The 20,065-nt window shown below is 33.9% G+C and overlaps 1 protein-coding gene across 5 annotated transcripts in view; it reads left to right on the forward strand.

Moving 5' to 3' along the window:
• LRRIQ1 (leucine rich repeats and IQ motif containing 1) overlaps nucleotides 1-20,065 on the forward strand; it is a 225,845-nt gene that overhangs the window by 127,117 nt on the left and 78,663 nt on the right. For all 5 annotated transcript variants that reach the window (XM_059886782.1, XM_005206079.5, XM_059886783.1 and 2 more), the window contains 5 exon segments: nucleotides 4,849-4,938; nucleotides 5,588-5,709; nucleotides 6,231-6,326; nucleotides 6,581-6,663; nucleotides 16,570-16,671. In XM_059886782.1, coding sequence (XP_059742765.1) covers nucleotides 4,849-4,938; nucleotides 5,588-5,709; nucleotides 6,231-6,326; nucleotides 6,581-6,663; nucleotides 16,570-16,671 — 493 coding nt within the window.

The following is a 20,065-nucleotide window of genomic DNA, read 5'->3' on the forward strand; positions in this document are numbered from 1 at the left end:
TCCCTTCCCTATACCTCTCAGAATCTGAGGTTTTCTTTTCAAAGATATGAGCAGTTCTCCTAGTTTAAGAAGTGATTCTAACTGCATTGTGTGTCCCACTTCAGTAGTTATAACTTTACATTTTTAATGTGATTAAAATGATTCTCTATTCACACCTAGACCTTTTGTCTGGAAGGGTTCAGAAGAGGAACAAGTGCATTTTTATAAAACTTAACCAGAATTAACTTTGTATACCCTAAGCCTCTTTTTGTCAGGCTTCATCCTAAGAATGTGTCAATCAAGCTGGCCTGGAACTTCCTATTAGGGAAAGAAATATATTCTATGCCTAGGAATGATCAAGAGAAAATCCTGAGCTGGCAATATATGTCTGTGTCATCCTCCATGTATTTTTGCATAATTATTACATAGGAAGTAGCTGCAAGGGTATGACCCCTTTCTGAGGACAGCCACATAACTGATTAAATTGCCTTATCTAGGCATGTGGACAGAAGGAAGTGAGAGTAGTGAACTCAGTCTATCAGATCATTGTTGAGTTAGCTTTTGTGATAAAAACCACATAACTGTCAGGCTCTAATGGTTCAGAAAACAGAAAAATTATACAGATGAATTCCAAGGGCCATAGCTCTATGGCTGAAGTTAGTTAATAGATAACTGAAAAGGTATCAACATTGATATTGGAAGGGAGAGTTTAGAAAGTGTGTTTTGATATTCATAATGGGCCAAGTTTCCAAGAATTGTAAGGATTCTGAGGTGCAACGAAAGTTATCAAGAAGTGTTAGGATTATTTTGAAAATGGCATGAGTCAACTTGGGTAGAAGAGGAGGAAACTGCTGGGGCTCAGAGTCAGGGATTATAGAAGGAAAAAAAGATCAAGACATGGCTTTAGAATCTGTAGGATTTGTTCAACTCTAAGTAACCTGTGGCTTAGAGCAAGTCTGATTCTAGTTTCATATGTTAAATGAAAGGATTATACTAGTTGGCGTGAAAAAATTTAGATATACATACGCAAATAAGCAATGCAGGAGACCCCAGTTCAATTCCTGGGTTGGGAAGATCCGCTGGAGAAGGGGTAGGCTACCTACTTCAGTCTTCTTGGGCTTCCCTTGTGGCTCAGCTGGTAAAGAATCTGCCTGCAATATGGGAGACCTGGGTTTGATCCCTGGGTTGGGAAGATCCCCTGGAGAAGGGAAAGGCTACCCACTTCAGTATTCTGGCCTGAAGAATTCCATGGACTGTATAGAGTGGGACACAACTGAGTGAGTTTCACTTTCATTTTCATGCAAATAAGCATGAAGGTAACTCCCAGCTCTTCTGATAGCCTTATTTCATAGTCTTTCAAAGTTGGATTATAGGGTAAAAATTTCTTCTCTGATAAAAAGTCCAATGTATGTATATTCAAATGTTGTGAATGCATGATTGCAAATTTATCTGAATTCAACTTTATGTTTTTCTGTTTCCCTGGTTTTATTTGTCCTCACATGTGTGTTTAATTCTATCCAGTTTTATCATGATATTATCACGTGTAGACTCATGTATCCACCACCACAATCAGGATACAAAATAGTTCCATCATTATAAGAATCCATCATGTTGCCCCTCTAGCCTCAGCCACCTCCCCAGTCCAGTATCTTGCCATTGGCAACCATTCATCTGTCCTCCATTTCTATAATGTTGTCATGTCAAGAATGTTATATAAATGAGTCATGCAATTTGTAACATTTGCGGATTGTTTTTTTCACTCATCTTAATTCCCTTGAAAGTCTTCCAAGTTGTGTGTGTCCATGCTGTGCTCTGCTTAGTGGGTCAGTCGTGTCCTACCCTTTGTGATGCCATGGACAGTGGCCTGCCAGGCTCCTCTGTCCATGGGATTCTTCAGGCAAGAATACTGGAGTGGGTAACCATTCCCTTCTTCCAGGGGATCTTCCCAAACCAGGGATCGAACCTGGGCCTCCTGCACTGCAGACAGATTCTTTACTGTCTGATCTACCATATTACACTTATTTTTTTAAGTAGATAAATTTAGATTTTTAGTTGGAATTTCAATATCAAACTCTCAAAAATTAATAGAACAAATAGGCAGAAAAGTAGAAGGATATATTAGACCTGAAAATCACTGTGAAGTGACTTAACTTAATTCAGATTATACAATGTTCACACAACAGCAAAATACAAATTCTATTAAAGTTCCCATAAACCAGGAGACATGAACAATTTTATTTTTAATATGTAAATAAATTTTGATTTAGTCTTCTAATAAACAGAAAGCTTTCCAAATTCTCAGTTGTAAATTAAGGAATATCTGAGCAGAAGGTTTTCTTAAGCAATAAATGAAATTTGTATATGCCCAGCAGGAAGAAAGACATATTAATATACATTTTTAAACAGTAGCATATTTATAAGTATGACCAATTCCTCCTGATGTTTTGAGTTTTTTTTCCTCAACATACTAGATACTATCATGTATATTTGATATTAATAAGCTTGAACTGGTATAAATCAGTAGTCTTGCTAACATTTTTGTTTGAGATTATATAATTACCAAGTATCTTTAGCATTTTATATTGCACCTTCTATTTATGTCTCTAAAATTTTTAAAAGACTAAAGTTAAAGAATTATTCTAGAATCTTAAAAATGTCTGTCACCTTATATTAAACAAAATAATAAAAGCTATTTTCAAATTTTTCTACACTTTTAGGTATTAATAGAACTAAAAATTTCCCCAAACTTTATGTAGCTTTTCCAAGGAAGAAACGTCTCTATGGTATCATCTATATGATATAGCCACTCACCTCTTTGTACCTCTGTGATCAGAAGCAACAAAGGTCAATCACATATCTCCAATATTTGGAAGACAGCATCCTCATTGTCTGCCCTGACCACTGCAAGCTATATGCAACATACTCCTAAAACACATGAATGACTGCCTGCCTCGGGGCTGGGGAATGGAAATGGGTAGCTGTTGCTGTGCTAAGAATTGATAATGACCAAAATTAACCATTTTCCCCAGGGCATTACAAGCCCTCAGTAGACTCTAGACTTCTAAAATGGTTATACTGGACAGATTCTGTGGGTTCAGTTGTGTAGGTTGGGAGACAGTTTCCTGGTGCTACCTAATCCACCATGATCCCAGAATCCTCTGGCATTTTGCCTTTTGTAGTATTGTCTCCACATCTCTTCATTTTAGCAGTTTTACAGAATAAGAATATTAATTTAACGATAACTGATATGTCTCGGACCTTGATCTTTCCTGGGATAGACCTAAATTTTCCTTGAATTGTCATACAGAATAAATATTTAAAAAACCTCAGCCACGCGTACTGCTTGCAATTTTGCATTTAGTAGCCCCTCTTATGGAGAAGGCAATGGCACCCCACTCCAGTACTCTTGCCTGGAAAATCCCATGGATGGAGGAGCCTGGAAGGCTGCAATCCATGGGGTTGCTAAGAGTCGGACACAACTGAGCGACTTCACTTTCACTCTTCACTTTCATGCATTGGAGAAGGAAATGGCAACCCACTCCAGTGTTCTTGCCTGGAGAATCCCAGGGACGGGGAAGCCTGGTGGGCTGCCGTCTATGGGGTCACACAGAGTCGGACACGACTGAAGTGACTTAGCAGTAGCAGCAGCAGCCCCTCTTAAGTCAGATATATATTCTTAAACCAGGTATAACAAGCATATAACTGTGACATATGTGTTAATAATCTCTTCCCAGGTGGAATTGAACAATGTACTGGTGCACAAGTGTGTTCTTTTTACATAGATATTCAGTTAACATAAATTTGATTAGATTTCCTAAGACTGAATGCTGTAAGCAATGGTCTGCCATTGCACTGCTGGTCTGTAGTCCGGATGTCTTAGTCTTGCCTTTCCAATGGTCTTTCAAGAGACAGTCAAGAAACACTGAAGCTATATAAATGGAAAATTGAATTTAAGTCTTAGTTTATAGTCATTCCAGTTTTTAAAACATAAATATGTTTGATCATTTTAGAAACTTTTAAAAATCAAGCTCATTGGTATTATGACCATCCTTTTTCCTTAAAGATTTTTTAAAAATTATAGAACCAAAGAATATTATTTAAGCCATATTAGATAAGCCAAGCAAATAAAATTTAGATAATGATATCCTAATTTTTTTATGATATCCTAAATTATACAATACTAGTGTAACTAGCACAGTTCCATTGTAGAAAGATAAAAAGTTTGAAAATTACCTAAATGGAATAAAAATCTTATAAGATGAAGAGTGAAGTGACAAAATCATTTCAAATTTTATATTTTTATCATTCAAACCTTTGAATTAGAGAATATAATATCAGGAACCATGTTCCATATATTGCCACAAAATTCTTTTTTTTCCATATATCCAGAAAATTTGTGAAATTTTGAACTAAAATTAAGTAAAAGCTAACTTACAGATAGTATTTTCAGAAAAAGTGATACTAATATGTTAAAATAATATACATTTTAAATAGTGAGGATTGCTGGAAAATATTATAATTTGCATAATAAAAAGTTAAACGATTATGTCCTTCAGTTACATCTAGAGTTGGCTCAGAGTCCTAGTTCTCAAACAGTTTAATACACTGAACAATCTGTACTTCTCATTTTTTAGAACATGTGAGTACTCAAGGTTTTACTTTATTCTACTTGGGGATGAAAAATTTTATCCCATTTTTTTAGAATGTTTGCATTAAACAGATTCATAACGAGAGCAAGTAGCAAATTTTCCTCTAAGTAGAAATGCTGATATACTTTCTTAACATTGGTAGTGTGTAAGACAGTTTAAAAGAATCTTTATAAAAGTTATGCAAACTAAATTATGTACATTAATGTTATTATTTGTTCAGGCTGCCTTAGAGAAGGAATGGCTTGCTTTAGATTCCGCCCGCTTCCCTTCACAAACATTGCTTCTTCCAAACCAGCTGCACTGGCCAAAGGTAACATGTCATGGAAATCTCTTAGTGCTCGATCTTTGCTCATTTCTTAAGGTTGTGCTATGCTGCAGTGATTAATAATACAATTTATTGACTTGAAAAACACAATTACTTTTAGAAGCCTCTGACTTCCTCCTCATCCCCAGATGTAATTTTTCATGTAGCTTTTCTTTCATTTGCTCCTAATTTTTTTTCTTTATTTTGGATTTCTTTCAACACTTTATTTCACAGTAGCAAAAAAAAAAAAAAATATATATGATATGCTTCAGCTGCATAAAATCACTAGTTGACAGCACTTTAGAAATACAAAAATATGCATTAAAAGGGCAACAGCTGAAGATTCTCAGTCAGAGGTCAATGAACTGTAATATCTGTTATTTATTTGATAATCTTTGAAGTTTTTGTTTTCTGAATTTTTAAATGATCTTTTCAATTAATCATTTTGTATATGCAAACTATACAAAAAGTATACCTCTCACCACAGCAAGAAAGGACATTTGTATGTCTAGTCTATAAATTTCATTTTATTACAATTTTTAATTTTTATATGTTTTTCTTAAACTACTCAGTAATATGTATGTAAAGTAATACAATATAAATGTTAGATTTTTTTCAATTTATTTTATATGTATGTACATTTTTTTCTGGCAAGTTCTCTGGAATCTTAAAATATGATGATACTTCACTTAATTTACCAAGTCATCCAGCTCAAGCATGGCTATGTAATGAGAAAGAAAATGTGCTTTCATCAGAACACACACAATTTAATAGCAGGTAAGCTAAATCGCTCTTTTAGAGGATCAACCTTTAATGAATGACAAGGATATTATACTCCTTAAAAAAATTGTAAGATTATGAAAATATGTATGAATTTGCTTGTTTAGAACATGGCAGAGCATTTGTATTAAAAATTTAATGATTTTATGGAGTTTTCAGTGTAAGAAAAATGTGTGATATATTTCATTAAAGCAAATCCAAAGTATCAGTGAAATAATATTATTAACTATTGTATACAAATGGACTTTTAAATACTGCTATATAGGTAGAGATAAGAATTAGAATAAAAATTCCAATGTTGTTTCTTTCAACAATAGGATTGAAATATGCTTCAAGTAATTGAAATGTAAACATTTTAAATTAATGGCTGACTTTTATTACTTTTCCAGATAAAGTTTTTTCTGTAACTTAAATATATTTTATTTCCAAGTGTGAGACAACATAAACAGCTTGTGGTTTTAAAAAGTGCTGATATACTTGTGTTGATTCAGTCAAGTGTGGTTTTGTCCTATTGCTAGATCAGAAAATAGAACTTTATCCAGACTACCTGAAGCAAAGACCAGCAGAAAGAGTCTGCTAAAGTCTGAAAAAGAAGAAAAAATTTCAGAAGAATGGTATGTAGTTCATTTAACCCTAACATATTAAGAAATTTAGATACTTTAAATATTCAAAACAGGTATTTTTCAAGATTTCAAGAATATCTTTATTAGTTTTTAAGAAACTATACCTCTGTTAAATTTAGATTCTTAAATGGGAATTCAAATTTGTTTTGGTATGATATAATTCAGATATGTATGTTTATATGTATATGCATAATATAAATATAGTCTGAGGATTTTTGCCTTTATTAAATTTGATCTTTTAATAGGGGTTTTAAGGATATTTCTACTGCTCAGCAGATGCTGAAGAGAGCACAGAAAATGAAATCAAAGAAATTAAGGAAAAAATTAGGTGGGTAATCAATGCTCAATAACTGTGTATCTGACATTGAAAATATAATCATTTAAACTATTTTTAGCAAATTGTATTTAATAAGCATAGAAATAAAATGCACAGATATGAGACTGTCTAAGGTAATACTCCATAAAAATAATAAGAAAAATGTAGAGAAATTTATGATATTGCATTTAATGATTTATTATACTCTTAAATGCTATTTTTACTTTCCCCTGTTTCTTACCTACTTTGCTATTGATTATTCTATCTATTGTACACTGAGAATTATGCTGTAATTGCTTTCTAAGCTGGTTCGTCACAGCAAATGGTGATTCTAAAGAGCATCTGCTTCACGTGCTTATTCCTTTGTGTGTTTTTAAATTGCTTGATTATTCTATAAACTATTTCCATACATTTATCAGTTCCATGAATATCAGCTTTGACACTTTGGGAAACGAGCACAGTGAATATCTTTTGTGGTTATGCTGAACTTGCAAAATGTTCAAAGGCATCTTTCTTCTGTCCCACTTGCCAGGCTTTTCAAGTCATTTGTCTTTATTTGGACACCTCTAGTTGTTTTATTAAAATTACTTAATATGTGGAGTAATTTATAGATATTAGAGCAAGAAATAGGTGGTTAATGAATTTATAGCTATAATTAAGACAATTTATTTGTATATTTCATATAACTTTGTGTTTACTCATGGACTCATAGGCTCAATATAAGTAACATGACATTCTTTTCTATCTGCTTCTCTCATTCATCAATTTCCTTTATAAAAATCTTAATGTCAGTGAAATGTTTCCATAAAAGTAAGATTACTCCTGAGACAAGCAAGGAGTCTATATTTATCCTATAGTTCTAGCTTATACCAGTATACAAAGAAACACTCAGATTAATTTTTACCTTTATTAATTTTCTATTTATTATTTTGATCAATTCAATTATAGAATTCTAAGAAATATGTGTGTGTATAGGTATATATATAATTTTTAGAAACAAAATAACTAAGATACTGTTGGTTTCTGAGGAATAACTGATATTTGTTAACACAGCAGTTACTAACCATTGATAAATTACTGATAACTCATTTTTATATTCATAAATGTTCAACTTTCCTTTTTTGCCCTTATATAGTGATATCTTAATTTTATCTTTTATCTTTTTAAGATAAGTGTGATTTTTTGTGTGTACTCAAAGATTTTTAGGTTTAAAGAATTAAAATGTCAAGGCTTTTTAGAGAAAATGTCAATATTTGCTTTGTTGTCAGATTGTTTAGTGCATCCTGTACTCTTATGTTGTAAACTCCTACCAAGTCCATCCGGGCTCTGTGAACTGTGGTTACCCAAGGAAATATAACCCCAAACTCTTAAAAATAGTGAGACTCTCCTTCAATTCTAAGGAAGTGGAATTCAGTGCAGTAATTCAGGGTAGTTTGATAATGTTGTATTGCTTTGATGGATATTTCTACTCACTTTCAACAGTATCAAAAGCAACATTTAAATAAATGTTTTGAGATTAATAAAAGTTACTGAAACTCCTGGAGCAAGTTCAAATACCAAAAGTAGCTTAAGAACTGATTCAGCCAATGTTCAACACATATTTATTATTTATGTTCAAGATCTAATTTTTAAAATTATTTACAGTATTTGCAATAGTCTGTGACAGTGAAGCTAAGGAAAATTTTGTCTTGTTAGACTCCATCTCTGGAAATATATAAGTCTTTCTTGCTATTTCTAATAACTGAGTTTTTTTTTAGGTTGAGTACATTTTTAATAAATCAGCATAGTAGGTAATATTTTTAGAAAAATTTTAATAAGGAATATATGCTCAACATAAAAATAAAAATAAAAATCATTGCTTCAGTGGCCAAAAATTAGACATAATATTATGAAGCAAAAGTTAAACTTATTTTTATCTGTCACAAGGGGGCATGATAGGGTAACAAAAGAAAAAGGAAAACCAGATATTCAAGCTAACAGGTATATCTTAAATTTAGCATTTTGCCAGTGGTCATTAAGTATGACCTGTTAGGTAAAGATCCAAAATGGCAATCATATAATTTTTATAGAGATATTTATTCTAGTTACATGATTGTAAGCCAAATCACATTCTTATTACTGTGTGAGGTTTTGCGTCTTTCTATTAAGCTTTTGTTTTGTTTCTCAAAATAGTATTTTATCAAAATACTATCAGATTGATGAAATGAAACCAATTTTCAAAAATTTGCATTCTGAAGTGTGAAACAAAATGACGACCTTTAAATCCTTCTTACTCTTTTTCTCTACTCCCCCTTCACCACATATACCCAGAATAGATATAGTCAAGGTAAAATTAAAGATGAAAAAGAAAATTAGTGGGATCCTGTACAATTATATTATAATCTTTAGTAGGTGGATGATGTAGCATTTATCTCTTTTTGCATATGTGAGCAAATAATTTAAGACTCTGTAACTCAGTCTTTCTTCTTATAGAATAAAATGTTTTCTAGTGTTAATGCAATCAATTAATATATGCAATTAATTAATGAGTTGTGATATGCTATTAACTAATTTGGGCTTCCCTTATAGCCAGTTGGTAAAGAATCCACCTGCAATGTAAGAGACCCCAGTTCGATTCCTGGGTCGGGAAGATCCACTGGAGAAAGGATAGACTACCCACTCCAGTATTCTTGGGCTTCCCCTGTGGCTCAGCTGGTTAAGAATCTGCCTGCAATGTGGGAGACCTAAGTTTGATCCCTGGGTTGGTAAGATCCCCTGGAGAAGGGAAAGGCTACCCACCTCAGTTTCCAGGCCTGGAGAACTCCATGGACTTTATAATAAAGAGTTGGACATGACTGAGCGACTTTCACTTTCTTTGACATTTACTTTCTTTCACTTTCACTTTCAATTTGACTCTAATGGCCATAATTTTAAACTTTTATTACTTAATACATTTAAATTATATTTTAAACATTTTAATTCTGTTAAATACTTCAAAATTTATTAGTAATTTTCAAATATACAGTTTTATATGTCTATCTCTTACATGTCCAACTTGCCAGCTTGAAAATTTCAGGCCACAAGAGGGCAACATTGTTCATAAAACTGCGGGAGACTAACCAGCTCTGTGGGTGTAGTCACTCAGCTCTGTCTGACTCATGATCCCATGGCCTGTAGCCCACCAGGCTCCTCCGTCCATGGAATTCTCCAGGCAAGGGGACTGGAGTGGGTTGCCGTTTCCTTCTTCAGGGGATATTCCTGACTCAGGGATTGAACCCAGGTCTCCTGCGTTGTAGGCAGATTCTTTACTGTTTAAGCCACCAGGGAAGTCCTGTGTGTGTGTGTGTGTGTGTGTGTTTTTCCCATTTACTTGTTTAGTTTCCATCTGACACTTATTAACATTAATTTATAATCACATCTATTTTTTCCGGCCTCCTCTGTCCATGGAATTCTCCAGGCAGGAATACTGGAGTGGGTAGCCATTTTCTTCTCCAGGTGATATTCCTGACCCAGGGATTGAACCCTGGTCTCCTGGGTGTAGGGAGAGTGTCAGATGGGACATTCAGAGAAGAGAAAATTAAATGGAATCCCTTCAGTCTAACAAAGCAGTGGGGCATAAATATAGAAGTATTGAAGCATTAATCCAAATTTCACCTTATAGCAAGTTGCTCAGTTGTTGGTGCTCTTAATAATATTTCCTGTTTGTATCTTGTACATATATTTATTTAACCAAGGATTATGTCAGTAATATTTGATTAAGATGAGAGTGAAAATAGGGCAAAAGGTAGGGGGTTAGTTATTTGAAGAAAGTTGCAGATAGGAGCAAGGCAATGGCAGCCCACTCCAGTACTCTTGCCTGGGAAATCCCATGGATGGAGGAGCCTGGTAGGCTGCAGTCCATGAGGTCGTGAAGAGTCAGACATGACTGAATGACTTCACTTTCACTTTTTACTTTACTGCATTGGAGAAGGAAATGGCAACCCACTCCAGTGTTCTTGCTTGGAGAATCCCAGGGACAGGGGAGCCTGGTGGGCTGCCATCTATGGGGTCACACAGAGTCGAACACGACTGAAGTGACTTAGCAGCAGCAGCAGATAGGAGAGGAATACCAGTCAGGTTACTGATTAATGGAGAAACAAGGGGCTGAGAAAGCAAACAGTGTGGGAAGCCTTCAGAGGACTTTCAATATTGGTGACTTCCATTAGGATAAATAAGGTCATCTGCTTTAAGCAGAAGAGAGAGGATGGGGAGAAGGGTGAGGAGGAATTATTTGAAAGCCACAGGATGGAATCTAAAATTGTGAGGAGTTACCATGATTACTCAGTTTGGTATTGGGTTCTAATTGTTATCTGTAGTAAGCCATTGCTCTTTGCCTCATGGTGGACCTAGGTGTGAACCAGTGATGACTGATCTTGTGTTTGTTGGGTGTTTGTTTTCTTGTCTTTTTGTTTTTACTGTCATGTCATGGACAAAAGTGACTTCAGAATTTGGTGATCTGGGTAGGAATTTAGCAGATACCCAGTGAAGTCTGGAGGTTAGTGCTGCAGTGAAGAACATCATGTGTGAAGTGAGAGTTGCTGGTTTATTGAAAATCTAAGGGTCAATATCCTAAAGATATCATAATTGGTAGCAAAACTGAGATGAGCCAGATGGAGAAAGAGAGTGAGTGAGTGGTTTTAATGTGGAGCTCTCTTCAAAGAGTAGAGGTCTGTGTATAGGGATTTTAGTGGAGAACGAATGGTAAGTTTAAGGGCTAAGAATGTAAGGATGAAAACATAACGTGGCTTTCCAACATTTATCATATTTATGCATATCAAATTTCAGAGTTAGAAGAAAGATAAACCGGATGAAGAAAAGAAGGTAATTTCATTATAAAGATAGAACTCCCATTAGGGATATTGGGCTTTCCAGATGGCTCAGTGGTAAAGAATCTGCCTGCAATGCAGACGACCTGGGTTCAATCCCTGAGTCAGGAAGATCCCCTGGAGATGGCTACCCACTCCAGTATTCTTTGCTGGGAAATACTAAGGACAGAGGAGCCTTGTGGGGTAGCAAAGAGTCAGACACAACTGAGCACACACACATGTGCACACACACATTACTAGGGATAAGAATCATCTTGCAGCTGTTGATAATGCCTAGCAAAGTGTCAAGTACATGGAAAGCATTCAATAAATATGTGCTGATCCCATGTGAATGAAGAAAAAAGCTTGCAACTGTGTTGGTAACATTTAGTTATAGCCAAGAATTAAGCCATATAGAAAATAATAAAAGCTAACTTTTTAGTATGAATTAAGCCATTTATGAGCTATAGCAAAGAGATCAGGTTGCAAAATGATAAGACAATTAAGACATGTTAAGGAGGAAGGATCAAAAGGAAACAGCTTAGACAAAACTGACAAAATGAAGTGTATTGCTGATTTATTTTGTTCACCTCAGTGATTCCCAAAAGGAACTTAAAAGAATTTTGATTAAATGTTGCTTCATTGTGCTCTAAATAAAACAATAATAAAACTTATTTGAACACTAAAATCATGGAGGACTCAGTCTCCACTTGTTCCCCACCAAATTCCCTGAACCTAATACCATAGTGGAGGTTTAGTCGCTAAGTCGTGTCCGACTATTGCAACCCCGTGGACTGTAGCCTGCAGGCTCCTCTGCCGATGGGATTCTCCAGGTAAGAATACTGGAGTGGGTTGCCGTTTCCTTCTCAGAGGATCTTCCCAACCCAGGAATCGAGTCCAGGTCTCCAGTATTGCAGGTAGATTCTTTACCAACTGAGCTAAGAAGGAAGCCCTATTTTATAGTCATTTAGTATTTTAGCGTTATTTTATAGTCATTTAAATACTATAGTAGATGTTCAATAAATAGCTGTTAAGCAGATCAGCAGTAAGTTAGATAAACATCACTAAAGACATATAACTCCATGTATGTGTATGACTGTGTGTGTAGTTTATAGTTATTTAAAGTATATGTTTATGTTTGAGAAAAAGTGAAAGTCTTAGTCACTCAGTTGTGTCCACCTCTGCAAACCCATAGACTAGCCTGCTAGGCTCTTGTCCATGGAATTCTCCAGGCAAGAATACTAGAGTGGTTAGCCATTCCTTTCTCCAGGGGATATTCCTTACCCAGGGGTTGAGCCCAGGTCTCCTGCATTGCATGCAGATTCTTTACCATCTGAACCACCAGGGAAGCCTATATTTGAGAAAGGAAGAAAAGAAAGTGAAGTCACTCAGTTGTGTCCAACTCTTTGCAACCCCATAGAATGTAGCCTGCCAGGCTCCTTTGTCTATGGAATTTTCCAGGCAAGGATATTAGAGTGAGTTGCCATTTCCTTCTCCAGGGGATCTTCCCAACCCAGGGATCAAACCCGGGTCTCCTGCACTGCAGGCAGCATCTTTACCATGAGAAAGCAAATTTAAATTAGTAAATAATACTTGTAATTAAATAATGAACTATAGTCATTCAACATTAGCATAAAACTTATTTTATAGTATTGCTCTGAATGGCACATGCATAAAATGGAAAATAACCAGATTTTCAGATTTTCATGTATGTCATTAGTAAGATAAACCAGTGAGCTAAGTTTAGGATTAAAGAAACTGTAAAGAGATTGCTCAGGATCTTTACAGATTGAAATAAAATTATTTTATTTCATAAAATCTGTAAAGGGATTGAAATAATTTTAAGGATATTATAATGCCTAAAGAAAATTGTTACTTAAATGAAGTAATGGATATAAAGTGTCAAGCACAGAACCACATACATAATGGAAACTCAGCTTACTTATTGTTGTTGTTTAATTGCTAAGTCCTATCTGACTCTCTATGATCCCATGAACTGCAGTTTACTAATGGGTTTCTCTAAATAAATGACAAAGATGTATTTAAAATCTGTTTCTCAAATACTGGGCAAGTCATACTGGGAGATACAAAAATTAAAAAAAAACAGCAACATAGACCTGCTGTTGATGATTGCTGCTGCTGCTAAGTCACTTCAGTGGTGTCCGACTCTGTGTGACCCCATAGACAGCAGCCCACCAGGCTCCCCCATCCCTGGGATTCTCCAGGCAAGCACACCCTTCTCCAATGCATGAAAGTGAAAAGTGAAAGTGAAGTCGCTCAGTCGTGTCTGACTCTTCGGGACCCCATGGACTGCAGCCCACCAGGCTCCTCTGTCCATGGGATTATCCAGGCAAGAGTACTGAGGGGTAGATTTAAATGACTTTGGAATGGTCTTTACAATGTCCTTATCTACTGGCTTTCTTACTTGTGTATTTTTTGAAGGTAGCAATGTTATCTTTCATGGTGGTCTTTCCAGGGACCATTAGAATCAGGTGATTTTTTTCCCATCTAGAATTACTATATTTTTGGTCTCTAATCATTATTCATTATTATTATTCCTTTGCAACTTGAATTATTTTAAACCCATTTAAGGTGATGTAATCAGAATGCTATTATTTATGTGCTCTTGATGAATAAAATGATCTTATTAAGTAAATTAGGGCTTCCCTGGTGGCTCACACAGTAAAGAATCTGCCTGGAGTGCAGAAGACCCAAGTTTGATCCCTGGGTTGGGAAGATCCTCTGAAGAAGGGAATGGCTATCCACTCCATTATTCTTGCCTGGAGAATATAGAACTAGACAACTCTTCTAAATATTTTATATGTTGAATTATTTAATCATGATAGTAGTGTGAAGAAAGTACTATCATTATCCATGGTTTACAAATTAAGAAATAGTCATGGAGAGCTTATTATTTGCCCAAAGGAGTACAAAAGAACTTAGAGAAGATCCATTGCTTTTATTTCATGTGCTGTATTGAATTAAATGAAGTCAACTATGGATCGAACAGTCTGTTCCTTTATATCCTACCTTATTCTAGTAATGATTTAAGATCTTTCTCAGGAAATGTTATTGTTTTTATGTTGTAATTATCTGTTTAGTACCTGCCCTTTATTGAGTACCTACCTACACTTATGTCTTGATGCTTTGCATACAATTAATTCACACAGTAATATTTCAAAGTTAATATTATTGGACAAAAAGGAAGCAGACTGTGGGACCAATTTGACCAGAATCATACAACTAGTAAAAATTGGAGCTTGGATCTAACCCAGTTTTGTTCAATTGCAATATTTCTTGTCAGGAAATACAAACAGATCAAATGAAAAGGCAAGAAAGGAGAATGTGTAGAAAAATTAAAGGTTATAATAAGGTATCATAGAATATGTAAACCCATAGTAATCTGCCTTCCCTGACTGACTAATGCTCTTTCATTAAAACATTTATTTGTTTTTGGCTGTGTGGGGTCTTCTAGTTGCAGTGCTCGGCCTTCTCACTGCAGTGGTCTGTCTTGTTGGGAGCAAGGGCTCTAAGCACACAGGCTTCCGTGGATGTAGCTTGGGGGCTCTAGGGCAAAGCTCGGTAGTTGTGGCACATGGACTTAGCTGCTCTGTGGCATGCGGGATCTTCCCGGATTAGGGATCGGTCCCATGTCTCCTGCATTGCTAGGTGGATTCTTTACCACTGAGCCACCAGGGACGTCCACTAATGCTCTTTTTAACATACCAATATTTGTTTACTGATTTAAGTGATATATAGTACTTGTTCAGTTGAATATATAGTTATTATTATTATTATTGATAATTCATATTGAATTCATATAGAAGCACCCAACTCTTACCATACCTTGGTTGCTTACAATTATGAGATGTGTTGACTGATATTTTCCCTAATCTGAAAAACAAAATCTCTCTGAAACGTGTGAATCATGCTTAGTAAGGGCAAATTATAACTGGAAGACTAATGGAAATCTTCAGTATACTCATACTTGAGAATAACTGCAAATACTCTTCTGCTTTTCTAATTCACATTTTTAAAAACATGCTATCTTAACATTTAATTAAAATAAGTAATTTGGGTTTTATGATATTTTAAATCTCATTTTTCATTTGACATATTCACTTCTATTATACTAGATATTAATAGAAAATTCTTAAAGTCTTTTTGCAAGATGATATAAAGGTATCAATAAAATGTACTGTGCTGAATTGTGGTTTTATGTTAGCCTACTTCATTAATTTTTTTATTGAGGTATCTCTGACATACAACATTGTATCAATCAGATACAACCTATCTTTTTAAAGTATATTAACCTACTTTAAATGCAGAACTTTCTACTCTTTATTACAGTTCTTCAACAAGCACAAACCTTTTGTCTTAATTAAACCACACCAAATCTCCAATTTCACATGCCTTAGAACCATTTATTATCAATAAAAAGTTATAGAGCCCTACTTTTACATTTATTTTGTAAAATTAATAGGTTCAGAATTCTCTTGGCTATAAAAATTACTTAGAATTTATACATCTTCCTTATGTAAAATATCATAGATCAACACAAACCAGAAATCATTCATTTATCTATAAAACCAATGAAAATTATATTTTATGTTTCTTATCTCATTTGTCTTGCTTCCATCTTCTATATCTTACCTTCTTATAGTTCAGAGAAGGAAAAAAGTAGGGTATATGGTTTTTCCTATGACAATAGCTTTTATCTATTTATATTTATGACAAAATGTATTCAAACAAAAATATCAGGAATTTACCAAAGGAGTTAAGACAATGGACAGTAAAACAACTCCATAAATAAAAAGTTGATGGCATAACTGGAAAATTTAAATGCAATTTTTTCTCATTATTAGTGTTTCTTCCCTGTGTAGTAAGTATTGGCTAGTTCTTAATCCAATAACCAAGAGTATATAGATGTTGAGTACTTTATTATATTATGAAGATATTTTTTAAAAATCATAGTCAATTTCACAGAATTTTATAGAATGGCTATTATTTTTAATTTTAATATAGAAAATTGTTAGCAATTTGAGAGAAGGAAAGAACCAGAGCTGAACTTTTGTCTTAATCTCTTTTTATCTAGATCCCACTGTGCGCCTAGCATTATTCAGAAACAATGAAAATAAAGTTTCTGTTATAAAACCACCAGAGAAAGCACAACCCCAAAGAGATGGTTTCTTTGAAGGTATGATTTAATGACAGACATACAGAAAAATTAAAAAGATGGAAAATTGTCTTTAAAGAAAAATTTTAAAAATCTTCATTAGTCCTAAAGTACATATATAAAAACTTATGATAAAACATAACTAAGTAAAAGTCAAAATATGGTTCTTGGAGCTAAAATACTAACTTGGTATCTTGATTCATTAGCATGGTCGTTTAGTATTTGTATTGTGGCATACATAAATTTAAATTCTTTGTATTTTTGTGTCAAAATTATAATGCTATATCATCAATGTTACTAACTTTATTTAAATTTTACACTGACAGAATATGTTACCTTGTATCAATTGAAGTGAATACATGTTGAAATGATATTCTAATATACTTACTGCCAATATGTGCAAATTGCATTTAAGCATTATGAATTAAACTCTGGAATTTTAAATATTTTACTATATTTGAAGCTTGTCCAACTCACTTCTAGGACAAAAAATCTGCATATATAAGTGCAGTGGCAGATTGTATTCCCTGTTTCTACATTCAGAATAATTATGGACTTATTAAACAGGAATATTTAAACGTAATAGAACAGCAAATATGACTGAAAACAAGTTTTCTGTTGCTTTTTCTTTAATATTAAAATGGTAATAATTTTCACCTATAGTTTGGATTGTAATTTCTAATAGGAAAGAATAGAGTCAAAATATTTTGCATAGAAGTGAACTACTCAAAAATCTTAATACTTTATCTTCTGTATGTTTTACCAGTAGCACCATCTGGGAAGCCCTGTCTTCCGTATGTTTTAAATAAATCCTAAAAATTATGCATCATCATAGCATGATTGAAAATAGATACACTTTAATTTATGTCTCTATTCTGTAATGTCTCAACTAAAGAAAAATGTGATAGCTACTAATTTTATATTTATTCAGAGATACCTTGCTAAGTGGATGTAGAAGACATAGGGTCTAGAATTTCCTTTAAGCATATGGTAATAAAAATATACCTAGAAAGATAGATAAACCAAGTGTTGCAAATCATGGAAATTGTTAGATCAGTAGATGATGGTATAAGGAAATTTGTTTTAACATCCAATTTTTTTAATAATTGAAATTCCTATAGCAAAACATTAAAAAGGCATAACCATTGAATGTTTAAAAATCAATATTATTTCAAAAATGTTTATGGATTAGTGTTTTAATATAACTAAAATATACTTTCAATATAAAACAAGACCAGTCTTAATCAGGGTTCATTTCTTTGTACAGTCTCAGCTTCGCTGTTTTTGAAAGGAAGAGTAGAAATTCCGCTAAAATAAATAACAACGCCATAGATCTTACCTGTTAAGTAGTAGCATCATTACTTTAGGAAGGATAGGCCTAGGAGGAAAGATAATTAGGGCATTTTTGCCCTTTAAATTAACATGTACTTCAGAATCAGACAGAAGGAATCTATCTCAACCTGTTCTGTGACATATGAAAGGTAAAGATATGTTACTATCAAGAATGGCGTATAAGCATACACTGTATTTATTGACTTTTGTACTATAGTAGTGATAGAAATAAAATGGAACATTACCAAATATGCTTTCTGATATGATGTGCATTTTTGTGTTCTTTCCTCAGTATAAAATGTGTTTAGTTTACTTGGTTCTTTTTAAACCTCAAGTGCATTTGGGAGCATGTCATTAATTTCAGTGAATGGTCTTTATGTATGCAGCTTATATTCTAGTGACTAATAGTTACTTTAAGGCTTTTTTTTTTTTTTTTTTAAGAAATAAATTTTTAAAAAGTAAAAAAAAAAAAGCATGGGCTTGGAAAAAATGTAAGTAGCAGAAAATTATCTTCCCTAATGTTTATTTCTGCCTCTTTTTTTAATGGGAAAAGAGTGAGGCAAAGATTATTTAATCATTTCTGGCCAGGTTGAACACCATGTTATCTTTAACTGCTGCGCTGGCCTCATCCACCTCCTAGTCTCACATTCTGTATTTTCTGGCTGGTTAGAAGCCAGCTACCTTCCAAGTTAGCTACCTCACTAACCACCGCTTCCCACTGGAGGGCGCATTTTTAACCAGGTGTCCCTAGATACAATTCACAGAGTGTAAGATGCACCCTTTCTGAATATGGTTTATAAATGTCAATAAATTTACAGTTACCCAACAGAAATATAATTTTAATCTAATAAGTATCACCACAATCTAATTTTAAAACTGCTTTCCCTTAAAAAAATTCAAATAAAATTAATTGGATATCTTACCCCCCAAAAGTTAGGGAGATCAGAATTAAATTTTACTGTAGATTTAGATTGAATGATTCTATGTGGAACAGTTTCTCAATAGTGGAATAGTTGCATGCTGGCACTGTAATAATTTCATTGGAATTAGATGAAAGTATTATTTGAATTTTTTCTATAATATAAAATATTTTATAAAACATCTGATTTTGTAAAAAAAAATGTAAAAATATGTATGTACTTTTCAATATTACCTATGTGGGGTTTTCGTGATTCATGTTATAAATTTTACTAAAATGCTTTGATTATTTTTGTTGCCTTTATCTAGAGGTCACTAGCAAGACAGAGTGGATGGTAGTTATATCCTATTGGCCTGGGATTTAAAATATGCTTAAATTTAGGGAATATTTAACATGAAATGTCATTATATTAAATGACATAAGGTAAATAATTATACCCTATTAACAGACCATGTTTTATGAAATGTCCTTATATTATGCTTTGTTCATGAGTCATTGGCAATTTTTGTCTAGCTGCCAGATTTAGACCCTTAACTCAGACCTAAAGGTTGAAGCATATTTAACCACACCTGTTCTGAGGATAACTATGTGTCAGATACCAGTTAGTTTTTCCTATGATATGAGACTAAGAGCCTGAGCATTTTATAGATTCAACATTGATTTGCTTGATTTATTTCCTTATTTTTATTTATATTAATATCATGTCCGGTACCTGTCTTGGTTTATTCTATATCACCTATGATTTCTACTTAGGTTTCAATATCTGATCTTGCCTTAAAATTTGACACACTTTCTTAATTATTGCCTTAAATATTTCCCACCAAGTTTCCTTTTTTGTTTGTTTCAAATGTTCAATTTGGAGCCTGATGGCACTCTCATGTGAAAAGAGGCATAGCTTGAAAGTGGCTCAGATGGTAAAAAACCCACCTGCCAATGCAGAAAATACAGGAGACCCAGGTTCGATCCCTGGGTTGGGAAGATCCCCTGGAGGAGGGCATGGCAACCCACTCCAGTATTCTTGCCTCGAGAATCCCATGGACAGAGAAGCCTGGTGGGCTACAGTCCATGGGATCACAAAGTGTTGAACATGACTGAACGATTAACACTTTCACCCTTTCACTTTCACAGGTGTAGATTCTATAGTTAGTCAAACACAGTTTGAAT

The sequence above is a fragment of the Bos taurus genome, chromosome 5, assembly GCF_002263795.3.
Source record: "Bos taurus isolate L1 Dominette 01449 registration number 42190680 breed Hereford chromosome 5, ARS-UCD2.0, whole genome shotgun sequence".
Lineage (NCBI taxonomy): Eukaryota > Metazoa > Chordata > Mammalia > Artiodactyla > Bovidae > Bos > Bos taurus.